At 34.0% G+C, this 20328-nt stretch overlaps 4 protein-coding genes and 1 long non-coding RNA gene across 6 annotated transcripts; 4 read left to right on the plus strand and 1 right to left on the minus strand.

Annotated features, from left to right (window-relative positions):
• Positions 1-46: 46 nt before the first annotated feature.
• On the minus strand, positions 47-1522 carry LOC115966994 (serine/threonine-protein phosphatase 7 long form homolog). The gene is made up of 2 exons (XM_031086115.1): positions 1424-1522; positions 47-819 (listed from the first exon to the last, which is right to left on the minus strand). Exon 2 carries the CDS (start codon positions 614-616, stop codon positions 47-49), a length of 570 nt encoding a protein of 189 aa, XP_030941975.1. The 5' UTR covers positions 617-819; positions 1424-1522.
• A 1338-nt stretch (positions 1523-2860) lies between these two features.
• Positions 2861-4399, plus strand: LOC115966995. Its single transcript, XM_031086116.1, has 7 exons — positions 2861-3024; positions 3103-3165; positions 3415-3579; positions 3698-3791; positions 3865-3944; positions 4035-4110; positions 4284-4399. The coding sequence occupies exons 3-7, from the start codon at positions 3463-3465 to the stop codon at positions 4397-4399; spliced, it is 483 nt and encodes a 160-aa protein (XP_030941976.1). The 5' UTR covers positions 2861-3024; positions 3103-3165; positions 3415-3462.
• Positions 4400-9100: 4701 nt separating this feature from the next.
• LOC115968689 lies at positions 9101-11477 on the plus strand. 2 transcript variants are annotated; one of them, XR_004086785.1, is made up of 3 exons: positions 9101-9332; positions 9445-9574; positions 11075-11477. It is a non-coding gene; the product is annotated as an uncharacterized LOC115968689 (long non-coding RNA). The 2 variants fall into 2 exon arrangements; XR_004086786.1 differs by having other exon boundaries at positions 9101-9294.
• A 3225-nt stretch (positions 11478-14702) lies between these two features.
• LOC115968688 (auxin-responsive protein SAUR15-like) lies at positions 14703-15189 on the plus strand. Its single transcript, XM_031088163.1, has one exon. The coding sequence runs from the start codon at positions 14770-14772 to the stop codon at positions 15055-15057; it is 288 nt and encodes a 95-aa protein (XP_030944023.1). The 5' UTR covers positions 14703-14769; the 3' UTR covers positions 15058-15189.
• Positions 15190-19219: 4030 nt separating this feature from the next.
• LOC115968874 (auxin-responsive protein SAUR23-like) lies at positions 19220-20041 on the plus strand. The gene has a single exon (XM_031088404.1). It carries the CDS (start codon positions 19657-19659, stop codon positions 19948-19950), a length of 294 nt encoding a protein of 97 aa, XP_030944264.1. The 5' UTR covers positions 19220-19656; the 3' UTR covers positions 19951-20041.
• Positions 20042-20328: the final 287 nt, after the last annotated feature.

Below are 20328 nucleotides of genomic sequence, written 5' to 3' on the forward strand. Positions count from 1 at the left end.
ATTTATTGAAAAAAAATAATAGTACTTGACAATTGTATCAAACTACTCAAATAACATACCGATTGGCAAGGGGACCTGCCTCCACTGGCGGTAGTGGCAACCTCATAACAGGGCATATCAGTGGGAACCTCGAATACGCCCACAGCTGCACCAACATCACTGCTCCTCCAATCTGCTTCGCCTTCGACTCCGATGCCTTGCATAAGTGCCTGTACAACCAGGCTAATGCCCCACTACCCCAACTGTACCTCTTCGCGTTGCTGATTGGGTTTAGGAACTGTAGAGGCAGCACCGACACCCGGTCTGCCGACTTATCCATAAACAAAATCGTCCCCAACCGATCGAGTATGTGATAGCGCGCATGTTGCTGCACTACCTCATCAGTAGCATCCGCAGCTAGGGGACCACTAAATAGTGCATCCAGCCACGTGAATCTGAGCCTCGCCCCAGCAAGGATAAAGGTGTTCTCATGGGGATGCGGTATCGGGTCTGGTGGACGATGACCCAATAACTCAAGACACAACGTAGGCCACTCCATCTTCACAGCCCCAGTAATTGGCAACCCATCAACAGGAACCCCTAGCATCACCTCAATATCTTGTAAGGTGATGCTCATCTCTCCATGCGGTAGGTGGAATGTGTGCGTCTCCGGACGCCAACGCTCAACTAGTGCTGTGATCAACGCATGATCCACTTCCAAGTTTGGAACCTTGAATAACCCTTCAAAACCCGCCTCATTTATGTACCGAGCAATCCGTGGGTCAAGCCCATGCTCGGGTAACTTGCAACTTCGGCGTCTGCAGTTTAACACGCTTGGCACTACCTGCACACGAAAGAGCATTGTCTTAGGATAGTGCACACGAAATAACTATAACAATGCTACATAATAATAATATGCAAGAAACAGTAGGCTAACTAGTTAGTCCCGAACATTTTGCAAAACGTTAGTTACAATGTTAATTGCTTATTCGCTCTACCTCAATAGCAGATAGGATCAAATTCAACATGAATGACATTGTTTAAAATTAGCACTAAGGTGATGGGCATCATGTTTTGAAATGAATGAACAAAGTGCCTCACTATGTCAAATGGAGTAGGGAATTAGGAATCAAGGTCGTTAGTTGTCTTATGTGTAGCCACGCGTAATTGTGTGCGCATGTTTGGAAAAAAGAATAGTAGCGGATTCAATTTTTTATTGATTACTATAGCTTCTAAATGACATGTACTGACTTTGAACATTTCTGCTCCATACAATGTTCTTGATTATTTATGCTTCATGCCATTTTCTCTTTGGATTAAATACAATTCTGCGTAAACCAAAACATTCTACCATGTCCAACGTCTATTTGCAAAGAATCAAAGAACCGTACATAAATAAAATTAAATGATTTCGACATGTCCAAAGTTCAGTACAACTACACACCTGACCGGCTGGCGTCTCCCAAAGCAGCGTGGATCGATGAACCGGCTGCCGCGTCAACTGTGTACCAACCGTCGGTCCAGGATCCACATTTCCCACTTGCTGCATATCTGACACGCATGCAATCATGTTAGACACGTAAACAAAGGCAAGTAATAGTGAAGAAAAGCTTGGCTTTTGCAAGTAAACATAGGCAAGTAATTGAATGTTCTACAACAAACTCACAGAAACAAATACAGAGAGACAGCGTGAAAGAAAGATTTGACATAAAATTGAAAGCATATAATTGCTAAACTGAATTATACATCATGCATCTATATACACTGATTTTCAATCGATTTAATCATATCAAGGAAGAGTTAAAGTAAAACACTAAAATATAAACAAGGAATAGTTCGTGAAGCCTAATATGTTGACAGTAACGCAAAAGATTGTCACTTTCCAAAAATGTTTTCATTGTTTTTATGTGTTTCGTGCAGGTGAATCCTAGTTTTCCTGAAAATACTTTAGGTTGGGTGGGAAAACACAATTAAGAGAGGCCTAAAAGGTTTTAGGCCTGGCCTTAAAACACATAAAACATTTTCAGAGAGCACAACAGAACACCTCCAACCCCCGAGTAAGTAGCCAACTCCCTCCCCCAAGCTAACCACTCCAAACCACAAGAGAAACCATTGCACGAGCCCACCAATAAAGCTCTTCCAACACAAAAGATTAGGCCAGCAATCCACCAGTTTTAGCCAAGATAACCCACAGTGAACATTTTTTTTGTAATTATTTTTGCTGTTTTTCATTCCCAATCCATTGACCACCCCCATCCCCCCATAGCAACCAACCCACCCTGCCCCACTATCACTGCCAACCTACATGACCTCTCTCTCTCTCAGAATCTCAATTTAATTCCTACTTTTGTTTCTTTATTGCAATTTTCCATCTGCATCAAAAGCCTAGTGGCAATTTATATTCCATTCTTTTCCATTAATTAAATTACATATCAAACCCCATTCAAAAGCCTACACTTTGTGATATCTGTGACTACTTATTTGTGATGATACTAGAAATTTACAGAGGTATAATTTTTCAATGGTTTTTAGCAATAAAAGAGTGGGTTTTTCATTGTTTCTGCACATGCTCATTATAGCTACAAGGATAATTTGGTCACATTCAAATAGTACCATCTGTCTGTACACTTAATGTGTCATGATGCTATTTGCAATTCAAATTATGTGTCAAATTGTCAATGTTTAGACCCAAAGATAGGTTTGGTTTTCTTTTCTCCCACCGGATTCATCTTCCAATCTTGATTTGTGTGGAATGTTTAATGCATATGGTAGATATTGCTATTAGTGACATAACTCGTAATGAATTCATATACTTATAATATGTTAATTCTGATCAATAACTTAATTGATTTCTCTAACAATGACCCCTATAAATTTGTGTTGAGGCTTAGGTTGAGTTATGCTATGAAGCTGTATTGCTCAATGCCTATATACACACCTTTTTTCTCATATATGTATATATGTTAAACCATCCCCAGGGCATCACCTTTGGCATCTATCACTATACGCAACCTTTTGCTGTATACTACAAATGAAAATTGGCAGGTAATTTACTGATTAAGCTTATGCGATGGTTTATTGACTACTTTCTTTTGTGCAACTACTAACAACCTTTCCTAACAGGTTGTAAATCTTAAAGAGGCGCGGGACTTCTCCAATAATGAAAAGTACATCTATGTGTTCAAAGTAATATAATGATTTTCTTTAATATCTATATTGATGTATATGTCACTTTGTGTGTTCGGCATTTTTATATGTGGGGGTGGGGTTGAGGGGGGGGGGGTGTTTGGAGTTGGTGAGGGGTCCCACTGCCTTTGTTTGAATTGCTCTTCTGTGTTGTAAACTTATTTTCTATGATAAGGTTGTTCTGTCCTGATCTTGCAGGTTGCTCATGTTTACATGAGTATCTAACAATACTAAATTCTTTCTTCACAGAAACTTGAATGGGAATCTTTGTCTATTGATCTCCTGCCTCATCCCGATATGTTTATGGATGCAAATTTTTCTCAAGAGAGAGGAAGCCAAAGAGATGATGATGGTGCAAAGCGAGTTTTTTTTGGCGGAGAGCGCTTTCTTGAAGGAATATCGGGACAAGCTTATGTAATGAATCTGATATTTCAAGTTGATTTTTATATTGAACTCAGCCATGTAATACTAGAACATCTAGATTCTTGTGGGGTCCACATTACTTACTGTATCCTGACTTTGTGATGATCAGATCACAGTGCAAAGGACTGAACTAAACTGTCCACTTGGGCTTGAGGTCCAGTTACATATTACAGAAGCTGTTTGTCCTGCATTAAGTGAGCCAGGTAATGTTGTTTAGATTCTCTTGTTCACTATTGTAATATATAACAGGGGGCTAATGTAGCATCATGCAAGCAGGACTACGTGCTCTTCTACGATTCTTGACTGGATTATATGTCTGTTTAAATAGAGGAGATGTTGATTCAAAGGCCCAGCAGGTTCTATCTTGACTCAGTTGCTATTCTTCCGATAAGTCTTATCTTGCTAACCTGTTATATAACAATCTCTCTCTCATGGAATCCTGGCAGCGATCTACTGAAGCAGCAGGACGTTCTCTAGTCTCTATTGTTGTGGACCACATATTTCTCTGCATTAAAGATGCTGGTTAGTCCCTCCCACCCCTCCCTTTCCAAAAAACGGCTGTAGCTTTTAATTTGTTATTCTATGCACTTCAATAACCTAAATATTTGAACTATTACTTTGATCTCTCTCTCTCTCTCTCTCTCAATACCTTTTATTTTTACTGAAAAAAATTCTTCTTCTGTTTCAACTTGCAGAGTTCCAGCTTGAACTTTTGATGCAGTCACTCTTATTTTCACGGGTATTTTTTAATGACTTACTCAACTTCTTGGTGACATCATCTTACTGTTTTATCCAAGTTTTTTTTGGTTAAAAATCAATCCCATCTTACCTAAAACAAAACAGATATTGTGAGCAATGCTGAATTTGTTTTCTGTGTTATATGTTTTACATACTCTATCCTATATAATGTTATAACTAAGATAATCAGTGCTTGAAAAAGAGCCAATGAGCTCTAGCTCAAATGGCACCTCCTTTCCTTGTAAGAGCAAGGTGGAGGGTGAGGTCATGGGTTCAAGGTACATTGACTGCATGTATAATTATCAATGAAAAAATAGGGAAAACAAAAAGTGACATCAGTTTCAGATTGTGTACTGTGTCCTTAGAAAGTTCTTTCGTAAGATTTCATAGTTTCATTGTTTCTTTGAGATAATTTTGTTCAAAGATGATTTTCATGTTAGGACTTAGATGCTCCTTGACTAGTTTGATAATTTTCTTAAGAGGAGTTCTACTGGTGCCTTCTTTAAGTTGTTTGGACTATTGGATAACCCATCCTATAGTTTTGATCCTTCTGCTCGGAAGCTTTAAGATCCCTTGAATTATTCCACACGTATCCAGTAGTTTTTTGTGCAGTTCCATGCTTTTAGTGTTTTAAGACCTTATTGGAGATGTACTTTTCTTTTCCATTAATTAAATTACATATCAAACCCCATTCAAAAGCCTACACTTTATAGAGTCAAAAATTAATTCCGACACACAGAAATCAATACCCTAGGGAAATAAGTATAGTAGGCCAAACCACCAAAAAAATAAATAAATAAACAAAGCCCTAGGTCTGTCAAAAGCACCCTAGAGGATGTACTATTTCCATTCCCAAAAGCCACCACAAATCTCAATGCTCCCTAACCTAACCCAACCTATTATGAAAGGATTGGGTGACCCTAAAAGGCCACTAAGTTCCCTTTTCAACCCCAAATGTAATAGATGATAATAATAATAATTCGATGTACTTAGTCAACAAACATAACCCACAGAAGCTGCTAATCTGACACAAGACAGGAGCAAGAACGGGCTTTAATACCAAATTTGATGTTGCCTTTTTAGGAATTTCAACACTAAACTAGATTCTTGATAACATATTCATTGTGTTGATGGCTGTTTGGTATTTAAACAATAAAAAGAACATCAAATAAACAAAGATAAAACATTGGGCAATCACACGTAGGCTTTCCTAAGCACTCACATTTAGGTACGAGATAGCAATTGCGATTGACAAAAGTTGGAATGTTCATTATATAGGCTACTTCTAAATCCTTTCTTACAAAGGCTAGGAATACTAATAACCAAAAAAAAAAATAAAATAAAATAAAATAGTACTTTAAGAACTTCTAAGACAATTCTAGTCTCTTAAGACAATCAATTATGCATCTGTACACAAAATGTAAGTTACTTTCAACTGATGTGGTAAGTAAGTTTATATGTTCCCGTATGATATTACAAGGATAATGACATGAAAAAAAAACAAATTACAAACCAAAACTTAGATGTTGAATAAAAACAATATGGCACAGTTAGAGCCCTAAGCAGAGTAAATGGCAGCAAAGGTTTTAGGATGTCCATGGTCTGTGTGTACATATATGCGTGCATATCCATTATACACACATTATATCTATTATAATAATAACTAAACAGAGTGGAAGCTTGTAAAAGCCAGTAACTTTGAAGCTTGTAAAACCAATAGCTTCCCAATTCAACATCATTCAGCATTGAATTAAAAAGAAATTTTCCCTAATTCAAAATCATGACATAACTTGTGACATAATTTCTGGAAAAAATAGAGATTGATTTGATACACTTTCAAACTATATGAATTACAAACCAATTTCCCCTAACAATGAACACCGTTGTCATTGTAACAAACTATTACATGAATTTCTGCCCTAGATGTGCGTCATAAAACACTTCAAAACCAAACCCACTTCAAAACCAAACCCACTTCAAAACCAAACCCAACAAAGCTAAAACAGCAACAATAATTATGAATACAGATAGACAACAATCTAACAGCGAAAAACTTAGGAAGCCACACTCAAATCAGATTACATGCAAAGGGAAAAAATTAAAATTTGAACTCAGCATTTACAAATTACCTTAATACGTTTGTAATCCTTTAACTCCGAAGACAGATTGGGTTGAGCTTCGGCCGTGCTGAGATTGAAAAAGTGTGGGTATGGGTATGGGTTTCGATTTAACTTTGGAAAAGGTCTACTGAACGGTTTGGTTTGGGTGCGGGTAGAAATAGGAGAATCTGACGGTGGCTACTGACGGTGGCTACTGAACAGACTGGCGGTCGCTACTGATCGGACTGAGGAAGGGAGAGAAACAGTTTTAGAGACGTTACATTCAAAAACTGGTTCATATTCCGCATATAACTCGTTTTCCCCATTGACGAGTTCAAAACAGTAACGCGGGAATATTTTATTGCCCAAAAGCCAAGCTGGAACACCAGCGTGGCAAGAACCTGGCTACAACTCAGTTTCTTCATAATCGAGTTACTTAAGTAACTCGCCTTTACGGAGATCGAGTTTTAAAACAGGGGCACGCTCCTATATAGTTTCAAAACATGGGCATTATGCCAAATATGTTTCCCAGAAAGGGCAAAAGGCCAGAATCCTCGTCATTCTAAAGCAAATAATATTTTGGAATGTTGGGGCAAGCCCACTTGTCTCGCCAGTCCACAACGGCAAAAGGGGAGATTGGACTAGGCCCAAAAAAATGATAACAACCAGCTCGTTGAGCAAAGTTAGTGGGCTAATTCAGAATGTTTACCACATTGACTCACAACCCAGTTATTAAAACAGCTACAAAGCAATACTCACGTCCTCCAAAGTCCAAACATAAATGCTGCTAACAAAGGAACCAAACAATCCAGTTTGAGAACTTTAGGGCATTCACACCAGTACCTGAATAATAATAAAAAATGTGTCAAATTTACAGATTTATTAAGCTCAAAAGTTACCTACATCAATTAATTTAAAATTATATAAATAGTCATTGTTGCTACAGTAATCATGTATATTTACATAGTTATTATTCATTTGTATTTTATATTTTATTATTTTTTCTCTCACCTTAGATATGCTCTCTCTTCCCCTAATTCTCTCTTCTTTCTCTACCTCATCTCTCCAAACACATAAATAATATTTTAATGAAATGTAGCATAAAATAGATAAATTGATATATGATGTTTTAAAAAAGTGATTATGTAAAATAGAAAAAGTAGTATAAATTAGATCATTTGATGTGGGCTGTTTTAAAAAGTAGTTGTATAAACTAGAAAAAGTAGTGTAAAATAGATAATTTGATGTAGTCCAATTGTTTTGAAAATTAGTTGCATAAAATAAAAAAGTAAATTCTTATACTAAAATATATAGAAAATTTTGAACAAATTAATAAGAATTCTCTAAATATATCAGAAATAAGTAGTGTATCTCCTTCTAAATTCTAATGCAACAATACCAAGGATTTCACTTGGTGACCATTAACCTTAAAAGTACAATTAATTCTAATATAGATAGTTAAAATTGTCCATAGATTAGGAAAATAATGTCTTTATTTTGATTTGCTGGTTTGTTTCTCATGCCAAGGATTCAAGGTGTTGATACTAGATACTGGTTTTGAGCTTTTTTTTTTTTTCACACAAATGGTGGAAACAATATATAATAAAATTTTAATAATAAGTGAATGAACGAGATTTTTAATCTATATATTACTAAAAACTGAAGCGTAGCATTTAATGTTACTACGCTCACATTGAGCCACATCAGCAGCCATGTCATTTCTATCATATTTTTTGTATTTATTCAAAAATTTAAAAATAGTTTTTAAAATACTAAAAAATATAAAATAAATCCCACCCATATCTCCACCATAAAGACTACTTCTTATTAATTTAATTCCACCATAAAGCCCAAACTCAAAGCCTTTTCAACCTAAACCCTTCCCCACCTTTTGTTTCTCACACAAACCCCTATGTCAAACCCTTTTTCATGGTTTTAAACTTTCTGTTTTCCGTTTCTTTTTGTTGCATGGTTTCAAATTCCTTCCCCTTCTCCTTCCCCTTCCACACATTTTGTTTCTCCCCACCTTTTTGTTCTACAGTTTCACATTTACTTCACTTTTACATACGTGAATTCTGCTCAATTTGACAGTTTTTTTTTTTTTTCTTGGTTTCAGGGATTAAATACCTATCCATATATTTATTTTTATAACTCAAAAGAAACATATATAAAAGTAGCAGTAAAACTAGGAGTTATATCCAAATAAAGTCGAAGATCATGTTCACTAACTAAAGATGCTGTCTTACTCTAAAATACCACACAAACTCTATGAGTGAGACAAAGCTTAGTGTATGAAGTGGTAATGAGGTGTGCGAAAACAAGTTGTAATGCTATGGAGAACAAAAATAAATAGTTGATATATAGCGAACCTTTTATTACAACAGAAAATGGGGAAAGTTTCTCTTCTTCTTCTTTTTTTTTTTTTTTTTCTTGCTTGATGTGTTTTTTTTCTCTTTTTCTTTACCTCAAATTCAACTTGGACTTTCTGTCTTCTTTCTTCATTTTAAAGTCCACAACGTAACTGTTTCTCTCTCTCTATTTAGTATTGATTGTGCCTTTTCAGTGTCCTTCCCTATCTTGATGTTTGCCCTTAAATTTCTGTTACTAAATAAATAGGATTGAAAGTGTAGAACCATAGAAAATTCAATATTATGACAGGGAGTTTCAACCGACAGTTACCTCTGAAGAAATTTAGAGAGTCGTTTTGTGTTCATCTCCCATAATTGCAGCACAAATGTGGTATTGTTCCACTTTCAACCAGTATATTATATTTAGAAGTGGGTTGAACTCAAGTTCATGTGGAGAAATTGGTGGAATTGCTCAGGAAGAAGAACACATAACGTAGGACAAGAAAAGCTTAAAGACAACAGTTAGGATTTTGTTGTCTAAAGCTCCAAACATCATTGTGTGCGTGTGTGTGTGTGTGTGTGTTTTTTTTTTATTTATTTATTTTTTTTTTTTAAATCTTATCATTTAACCTTTTGAATTTAATTGTAATGCTATGGTTCATGGATTGCAGGTGTTAAAAACTTACCCCGTTTGTGCAGAAAGATTATGTGTGGAAAATCAAATGCCCATATCTGCTAGGTGTTCGATCAAAGGCCTCTAAGAGATTTGCATGATGTGAAAGGCTTACCACCACTTGCGTAGTAAGATTTCCTCTATTTTTTTGTTTCTATCTTTTTCATTTTACCAAAATATGATGTTCTCATATTGAAATAAATTAAGCATGGAAAGTGCAAGAAGATTAGGTTTTTAACCCCCACCTTTTTCATGAGCCAGGGGCCTTCATGAATTGGGTTACACATGTTAGTTGATTTGGTTAATTAATGATGGTTGTTATATTTGTATAGATATGAACATCTACCTCTAGATTGATTTCAAAAAATAAAAAAAATAAAAACTTTGCATACCTGCACATGAAAGGGAAGGGCGTTAACCTTCAACCAGTAATGAAATGACCCCTATAGACTCTAAGGACCTACAAGAATATTGAAACCATCAGATATGTCTTTCTGGTGTGTCGCTACCTTGGTTTTGTTGTTGAATTCACTCATTCAATTCTTAGTTTAGAACTTTTTCTTTTGTATATATCATCAGGTCAAGTGCAAATCTGGCTGACAAAGGGGCGGGTGTTTGGATGGGTTGCCCTCCTTTCTTAGCACATTTGTTTGAACCATTGTACATTGTTATTTACATAATAAAAATCTATCATTTTCAATAAATAAAAAGAAAGGTTGAATATAGTATATAGTTGTAAGCTTTCACCTCCATGCTTATTAAAAAAATATATATGCTACTCTTTTGAACAATGCATCAATTCTGATATTACTAAAAGTAATATTTTAATTGCTTTGTTGAGTTAATATCATTTTGTAGGAGTTGTGTTTCAAATGATCATTCTTTAATAGTTTTGTGAGCATCCTTTCTCATTATATGTTATTGAACTCCAATTCTTCAGCCTTTTATTCCCCCCCCCCCCCCCCCCCCCCCCCCCCTTGAAGTCAATTGACGGGTTGACTTGATTCTTTGTTTTTCTATCAATTCATTCATTTCATCATTTCTCTGAACTGGCATGTACAATCTAAAGCTAGAGAGCTTTTAGGTGAAACATAGTCAAGCTTCCTCTTATCCATTCTAATTAAATATTTTATTATTTTAATATAATGTTGACAATGACAAGGATATGCATTATGCCCGTTATTATATGATTTAGCTCATTAGCGTTGTTTAAAACATTAAAACTACAATCTTGAAAAATATATATTAAAATTGAAACTCATATTTTCTCTCAATGTTTGTAGCTATTCTTACTTTATTTATTATGATTTTGTCTTTTTTGTTTTGTGATATAAGGCAATAGGTTATTGATTCAGAGAAAATGAAATGAAAAAAAAAAAAAAAAAAAAACTTCTAAAAATGTTTCCTTTTATTTTTTATTTTTCTAACTCTCTAAAATTTATTGAAATAGATGATTAAATGGTATAAATATTTTCCAGGCAGTTTCACACTTCACAAGAATGAAATCATGTAATGTCTAATTTCTAATATATCAATAGTATTATACATCTAAAAATTGAATTCAATTTGAGTTGGAAACCTTATAAATTCAATGTAGTATATATGTAAAGGTAAACTTTAATGTGCAGTGTTCTTTAAGGAAGCCCTAGAGTAATCATCTGGATGCAAGGAGAGTAACAGTAGCAACACTGAGTAAGCATAAGTGTTATGATAAGGATTCAACCACGGCGGAGGTAATTAATGGCAGCCATGGAAGCTATAAGGTTGGCTAGAGATATGTGATGATTTCAAGTGATACTTGAGGGGATGACAAGCTTCAATGGCACATTTAAAGAGAGAGCTGAGAAGTTTAGGCAGTTAAAGTTTTTGTTCATGGAGCTACAAGCACAGCATCACATTCTTTACCTATATTTTTAGTTCATTTGGTTGATAGGAATTTTTGGATTGGTCACAGTCCACAATTCTTACAACCCCAATTGCCACTGCTATATTGAACTCTATTTAACATAAATCAAAATTTTTCTCTTCAAAAAAAGAATCAATGTTTTTCAAGTTCTTTATTTAATTTCCATTCACATTTTTTTTAATTGGTAAATTATACATCACCTTGCTTTTATAGGAAGAGGAAGTGTCATTTGAGCTAAAGCCTAAAGCTCATTGGCTCATTATATGATTTTTCCCCTTTGTAAATATTATATTATCTTTAATTTTTTTCCCTTTGTAAATATTATATAATCTTTAATTTAAATACAATAAAATAGAAAGAGGTGACTAGAGAAGTGACTCAAATTGCAAGGATTGGCCAAATGATAGTTGACAAGAGAAAAACAAAGAGACAAGGAAAATGGGAATACGACATTCATCTAGATCATTTGGTCCAACGTCTAATTCTTGGTGCGAGAATTGCGATAGAATAGGAAAAATGAGCGAATGCATTTTTTTCAACATATAATTGATTATTTCTAGACTTATGGTTTTGTGGGAAATATTTTTTTGTTGATTGTATTCTTGAAGCAAAAGACTTCTCTCATACCAACTAACATTAGATGATGTTGTGTTCAAAGGCTAAAAGTTTTCCGTAATTTATGCCAAGACTATGAACATACATATTGTTTGGGATGAGAATAAGTGATGTCGTGTTCATAGGCTAAAAGTTGCCTATAATTTATTCGTTAAACAAACATATGTTGTTTGGGATTAGAATCTTTACACAAGTTAAATGCAAGACATATTGTCTAACAATTAAGAGAGCCCAATAGTTTGCATTGTATAAATTGATTAGTTTTTTGCATAGTAAAGATTTTTTTAAAAGGAATAAATATAAATAAATTTATCAAGAAGAAATATTTTTGCAAAATTTGATTCTCTTGCATTTGTTTAATAATTATCAAAATATAAATTGTTACACTTGATGGAAGTCAAAAGTAGATAAGGCATTGCATGTTGCTTGTAGTATAGAAAATAATATTTGGAAATTCTTTGGAATTAGTGAATTTGAATTTAGTGTGTTTAATGGACTTTGTTAGTAATTTGAGGACACTGAGAGTGGTAGAGTGGCTTAATAAAATATTTAATTGGTCTAGGATCACTATTTTACTCTTAAACTCAACCTCTTTTTAAATAATGTGGGATTCAAATCCTATAAATGTATAATAGCTCACTGTTGTGATTTATATAATTTTTTTAGTATTTATCCACCTTTATTTTCAGTCATATCATTTTTTATTGTGATAATTGGTAATGATCTCTAGGTTGTATGGAGTCTCTTATTTTTTAATTTTATTTTTTTATGTGGATAATTTAAAAAAGAGAAAGTAATACAATTTTTTATCAGGTTTCTTTCTAGAAATTGATATGTTGTAATTATTTGAAATGGTTTTTTATTGGAACATGCTTGAACCATATCATAGTGGTGTTTAGATGAATGTTGTTTATTTGACTAATCTATTTATACATATTTTCAATGATTATTTAGAATTAGAATTATCTAATTTGATTGGTTTTAAATGATTGTACCAATAAAAGTGAATGTATATAACCTTCGTTCAATTATTCCGTGCATCGCACGGGTTAGCGACTAGTTTTTTATAATTTGAAGTTAGAGGAGATGAATTTAGACCGTGGACATCTCAATCTTAATTATGTTACAAGACTTTTGTAGTGAATGAATGGATTTTATTTTACACAAGGGGAAGGAAAAGTGGTTCTAACACAAATGCACACCACAACTCCACTCAAAAGTCATGGTAACATTTAAGGGAGAGTGGGGCAAGTTATACTACACACAACACACTCTCTTAAGCAATGTGGGACAATTACCCCCCCCCCCCCTCCTTTTTTTTTGAGAAACAAACACAAACACAAGGGAGAGGGAAAGGGGTGAATGGAATTTAAATCATAGTTTTCTTCTTAATAAAGGTTAGTTACAACTTACCAGACTCTTGGCATCATAAAATAAATAAATAAATAAAGAAAGAAAAAGAAAAAAGAAACCTATAAATTTTGTTTGGCCAGGACTAGATAATTCTTTAAAGCAAAGGATAGTGTGTTGTTAAGTAACTATTGATTTTTAGAGACTGGTTTGCGTCACACTACAATTTTCAGAAGAATTTTGTAGTTACATAATTTGCCGTATATCTGGGCAATAATGTCATAGGCACATTTAGTAACAGTTGGATAGACTAACTCAATCTCTGCCCTTTTTGATTTATAGGAGTACTAAATCTAATTTCACACACACTGACACTCACATGCCTTGACAGTTGAGCAAAGCAACCCAATTTTCTCATAGTAGGGAATAAGAAAATAAAAATGTGCACGTTAGTTAGTTACAAAACATAGATTGAAACATAATATATGTTGGGTAGGAAAAAAAAAGATTGAAATACACTTTCCATTCATAAAATTCAATTCATGTTTGAGTTTAATTGCTTACATATTAAAAAATATCACACTTTTTGTTTCTAAAAAAGTTTGATAGATATATTTCTCCAATTCTATCTGTCATTAGATTATTCCTTAAGCTATCTTATAAGTATTCTTCAACTATAAATAAACAAAGGGACAAAATTGATTCATTTTGAACTTTCCAAAGAAGGAAATTGTAACCTTTTAAACGTGTGGGGAAAAAAAAATCAAACTTCAACAAAATTTTATTTAAAAAAAAAAAAAAAAAACTACCTTCATAGTTTTATAGGGTCTATATACCTATAGCGTCGATATAGAAACACCAGTATAGTTTATTTATATATTTAGTGATTACTAATTACTGATTACATATTAAAAAAAAATGTTCACAATCCAAAAAATTTATAACTTAACCGATATTTTTTTATGTTTTTATCGGGAACGTTTGTTATTCAATTCACGTTTCCAAACAAGTGAATTATCAAGGAAAAAAAATGTGCATATTGAATTAGAGAGAAGAGTAACATGGAAGAATTCTTGGATCTAGAGCAACTATCATGAGCCACTGACGTCAAGTACATGTTCCATTAGAGAAGAGAGGCCGTTTTCTATGTGGAAAACGGTGGGCAAATTAGCTATATTTTGTATCATATCATGGGGGGGGACCCTAAGTACCAAGTTGGGTCTGTGATTTTGATAGCATCCCAATCCTAAATTCTATCATGCAAGGACAACGTACATGTTGATAAAACCCTCACATGCATGCAATCAAGTATCTGTATCTACCATATCTCTCTCCTATAAATGCCACAATAACAATTAGTCTTTCAACAAAAATCTAAGTTGAGTATCATATTCAAGGAAAAGAAAAAAGTTTTGCAATCTTGAATTTGTCTTTGTTATAGTGTGAGAGAAAATGGGTATTCATCTACCACAGATAGTTCTTAATGCCAAGCAAATTATTCATAGGAGGTCTTTTAATGTTCCGAAAGGCCATTTCGCGATATATGTAGGAGAGGAAGAGAAGAATAAGAAACGTTTTGTGGTTCCAATCTCTTATTTGAAGCATCCTTTGTTCCAAGAGATGTTGAGTAAGGCAGCAGAAGAGTTTGGTTTCGATCATCAAATGGGAGGTCTTACAATTCCATGTGCTGAAGAGGATTTTATTAATCTCACTTCTCGTTTAAATAGCTCGAGGAGCTAATGTGATTTAATTTCTTCAATTGTACTAATTTTTTCATTTTCTTTTAAAGATTTGTTAGATATATAGGTATGTAATTATCTGTCTTCACAATTATTGGTGGATACAAGCATGAGAACATTACATGCATATAATAATCATCACACCCTTATCACCTAAAATATGATTTTTCCCATTTCCCATATGCATACCCTCTGTACTACTGCTCAGCACAACATGATTTTGTTTTTCTTATCTTTTGTTTTCAAAGTGATTAGACACCTTTTGTTGAAGTCTTGGCGCGCAGTCGTTGTTTTGGGCTTGTACCACATTTAATTTCTTCGAAAGCAACCGTTTAGTGAGCCATTGCAAATGGTCCTGCTATGTCTGCTCGGGCCAAAAGTCATGCTTCTCTGCCTGCATGGAAATCTTAGATCACACTAGTACAATAGTCACCGTCTGACTCCAAAATCATACACTAACCGTCTTTATAACTAAGTTACAAAACTCCATCTTTCTTAAAAAGGGATATTGTGCTTAAATTCAATAATAATGAGAAAAATGATGATGTGTCACCTCACTTTCGTACAAATATGAGGTCGTGACAACATATGTCGGCATGGTGATGTGGCAATTCAATTGAGGTGATTTCAATCAATTAAATCAACCCTCTCTCTATATGGAAGTGCATTCACATCCACTTATTTTTGCCAAGATATATGATACCAATCCCAATAGAGGGAAATCAAGTGGGATAACCTTTTCTAACATCTAGGAAAAATTTGCTTCCGTAAATAGTATAAATAGCAAGGTTGTCAAAATCGGGATCCTACGTAGGATCGTGGGAGGTAGGTAGGATCGTGAATCGTAGGATCGGATTGTGGATCGTGAGATCCAACATTATTTGAGAAAAAAAACAAAAAATATACATTGGTATGTTAAATAATCGTATAAATTATACATTCATTGACATAATTATCATACATCACTACATTCATTTGTAAGCATTATTTAAAGATGCCAAAAATCTTAAAATGTGATACTCTATTAGAATATTTTTTATTTGAGTCTAACTGGCACTCTTTCTACATTAGAGTTGAAAAACCTTGGTCTATTGGGATTTTATTTTTGATTTGGGTCCAACTGAGCCTTTTGTCCAGTTAAAAAAGATTACAAGAAATCAAGGTCGTTTGAGATCATCAGAATCGTACGATCCTACCGATCCTGAACGATCACAAAGATCCTTGAAAGATTTAGATCGTTTTGGATAGGTGGAATTGTAAAATCGTAGGATCGTAGGATCCAGATCGGGATTTTGACAACCATGATAAATAGAGGGAAATAGAGGGGGGCTATCATTAAAGAGGTGGGCTATCATTAAAGAGGTATGAGCAATTAACCCTAAAAGCTTATGTATTGACTTAAGTATCACAGGGTCCCTTATTGGCCAATCTTTGATGGATCTCTAATGTTTTTATCCCCATTGGCATTTTTTATTGGCAAAATTGGACCATTGATTGATTAAAACCGCATCATCAAGTAAAGCTTATCTAACACCATATTATTTCAATTAATATAATATTATACATTAGGTTTGAACTTTACATCAATAAAGCTAAGTGTTTTACAAAAACTGCAATGAATACAATTCTCTCAAGTGTTATCACTTGATTCTCAATTTCTCATTTTGGTGAGAACTTGGTTTCGAATCCTTCCATCCTCATTTGCTGTAAGAAAAAAAAAAAAAAAAAAAAAAAAAAATCCTAAAGTGTTTTGAATTGATTGTAAATTGTTAAAGCTAAGTACACGATTGAAACACAAATTGCCTATTGGACAAGCAAGGGCTTTTGTTCCAAAGGGGGCACATATGGCATCAACTTTCCATGGAATTAACTTCCCCCACACAACATTCTATGTTCATCAACCCCCGAATGTCCAAAAATCCATTTCTCTAAATATATTTATCGACTTTTTATTAATTTATTTATCGTTGAATCTATGTGTTGGATATATGTACCAAACTTTGATATGCTTCTAAATTTTTTAAAATGTAATTATTTTCATAAAAATATTTTTTTTTTCTCACCCTACATCACTAAATTTATTTTCTATATATTCATCATCTTATATCTCAACCTTATATTTTCACCTAAAAATGTATTTACTATTTATTGCTTTTTTTTTTTTTTTTTTTTGATAAACACTATTTATTGCTTATTGGACCAACTACTACAAGAGTCTGCCGCGGGGGATAATAATATCCAAGATGTCATAGATAATAATATAATATACATTAGTCTGGCGCTACAGGATTGGCTCGCATCCTCCACTGACAAAGTGGCAAATACTCTCCAAAGAAGATCATATTTCTCTTTCTTGTCTAAATAAGAACACAACGTGTAGCCAAATGCATGACCTACCAAGATGGTCGGTACCATACCAGCCGGTACAGCCAATATTTACCGTTTTGGTACGTGCACTTGTACCAAAACATAGTTATTTTGTATTAGTTTAAATACCGATTGTACTGGCCGTGTACTGGCCATACCAGTCGATTTTGGGCATATCGGCCGGTACAAAAGAAAGCTTTTTTTTTTTTTTTTTAGTTTTGTAATTTTCAAATTTTTGTATGGATAGAATGGTAACTTATTTATATTATTAAGCTTTTTATTTTTTATATATATTTTTTTTCTTTTAGTTGATGCTAAAGACTAAAATCATGAATAATTTGTTCTGAACTGAAGTAATGTTTTATGGTAAATTTTTATTTTTATTATATATACATACATATATATATATATATATATATATAATAGCAGTAAACTCAAAACGGTACACCAAAATTGACCAGTACTGAAATATATTGTTTCATTGGCCAAACCAGTATAGCCTCAAATATGAGATTGACTCCCTTATCTATTACAGTACACACTTTTTTTCTCAACAAATTTCATAATTGTACTACAATAATAAAGGGCGGATAAAAACTAGTAAGTTTATGAATGTGAATTATATCAACCACTAATAATCAATCACTTCAATAATAATAAAATTTGTTATATAGAAAAGAAAATTTGTCCTCAACATTTCTGGATCTACTAATATGAATTCTGAACTCAAAACTATCCCCAAAATCTCGAGTTGATTGCTATGGTACTATCAAGTTGGAAAAACTTGGAATATGTGTTCCCATAACAAAAATATACCAACAATTATTTATAAATAATAATAAAAATTATTTATTCATTAATGGGATAAGAAGATAGCATCGATTTTATAAAAGAAGACAAGGCCGTCATTGTTGATCGTATGACTGAAGCTCACACATTCTGCAGGTATATTCATTATTCAAATCTATCTTTGTCAGCACTGGTGATATAGGTCCTAAAAATCGGAAGGCAGTAAGATTATCTGTAATTAGACCATATCCTTGTTAGTTGCTGAAGGTTGAAAGTCCAATATATGTGCACAAAGCATATGCTCATCCATTTTGGTAGTCCACACATTACACAACGATTAGGCCACACATAATTGGCGGTACTCGTCTCCTAAGTCCTAGTCCTACCAACGAGTATTGCTAACACTTATCCTGTGAATGGTTTGGTTTATAACTAAATGGTTCAAATCCATACTACACCAAACAAACGTACAGAAGTTGTTCCAGGCGGTACCCCCTTTTTTTTTTTTTTTAGAAAACAGTGTGTGGTAGTGGACTAATTTGGAGCTAAAACAAGATATGTGTGAGATTCATTTACTGATCTATCTTAAGTTGTAATGAACAATGATTACATTAGTTATTCATTTTCTCTCCAACCAAACAACAAGCACTTATTATCTTTTCTATTTTCTTTCCAAAATTTTCTATCTACCCTATTTTACCTCCAAACAAACACACTCTTAATAATGATGCAATTTTTTTTCATTTATATATTTTTACAATAGTTGACATAATGTAATATTATTTTTTATTTGAGTTCACTATTTTATTATGAAGAGCCATAAAAAAGTATTACTAAGTACTTAAGACTTATTGTTGCACATTTGGCCGTACTATACCTTCTTTCTTCCAATATGCCGCATGAATAGCATGTGATCACGATGTGATGCTGGACAAAAAAAGTAATCACATGGGTGTGTTGCTCTTTGCTTTCCAATGTACGGCCATCGGTTTTGAAGCATTTAAAAGCTAGGAAAAATGGTGACACCAGACTGGGTTTATGATTGGCCCATGAACTCCAGCTTCCAAGTGGGTCTGCTACACCATAATTTGATGGATAAACTGATAAATAATATGATATGAGAGAGAGAGAGAGAGAGAGAGTTGGCGCTAACTGAGCAGAGCCATGTGAGCCTTATCAAAGGTAGGCCCTCTGGGCATACCCAACAGCCAATCTCCTGGCATCACTCCCACTTGATCATGACCACGCTGGAAAGTGATATCACTTTTGCTCTTGATAACTCTATAAATACCCACACCAAGAAAGCCCTCAAACTCCAAAGTTCTCAGTCACAAACTTACACAAGTGCTACAACTTCTAATACTAGCTAGTTCTCTCTATATCAATAAAATCTCATCCAGATATATACACTCACTATTTCTCTCACACCAATTGTGTATTAGTCATGGGGGTCCGTATGCTATCCATGATTGCCAATGCCAAGCAACTTCTCAAACTTCACTCCATCCACACAAGAAATCAATCTGATGTTCCAAAAGGCCACATTGCAGTGTATGTGGGAGAAATCCAAAGAAAGCGGTTTGTGGTTCCCATATCATACTTGAACCATCCTTCATTCCAATACCTGCTTAAACGAGCTGAGGAAGAGTTTGGATTCAATCATCCAATGGGTTGTCTAACAATTCCATGCAAAGAGGACGCCTTCATCAATCTCACTTCTCAATTGCATGCCTCATGAAAAGAAGAACATAGAGCAATCCTCCAAAATTTTGATAATCTTTTGTAGTAGACTATAGTAGTGGTAAACCCAATATATGATACTTTTCAACATGTAAATGAGTGGGCAAGAGAAAATTGCTCTTCCACAAAATCATTTAGAAATAAAAATTCTCTCATTTCAAACTTGTATACCTCCTCTCACCGTCAGTTTCTCAAGCTTTATTGAGATGGACTTGCATTGAATTGCAGTCCAACTTCAAGGGAATGAGAAGCCCAGAGCAGCGGTTCTTAAACTAACCATGCATATCATTAAAATTTAGGGATAAACAGTTACAATTATCACCATTTTTTGTCCCTTTTGGTATTATTCGTGATGTGTTTTTTCCCTTTTAGCTCC

The sequence above is a fragment of the Quercus lobata genome, chromosome 11 (assembly GCF_001633185.2).
Source record: "Quercus lobata isolate SW786 chromosome 11, ValleyOak3.0 Primary Assembly, whole genome shotgun sequence".
NCBI classification, from domain to species: Eukaryota; Viridiplantae; Streptophyta; class Magnoliopsida; order Fagales; family Fagaceae; genus Quercus; species Quercus lobata.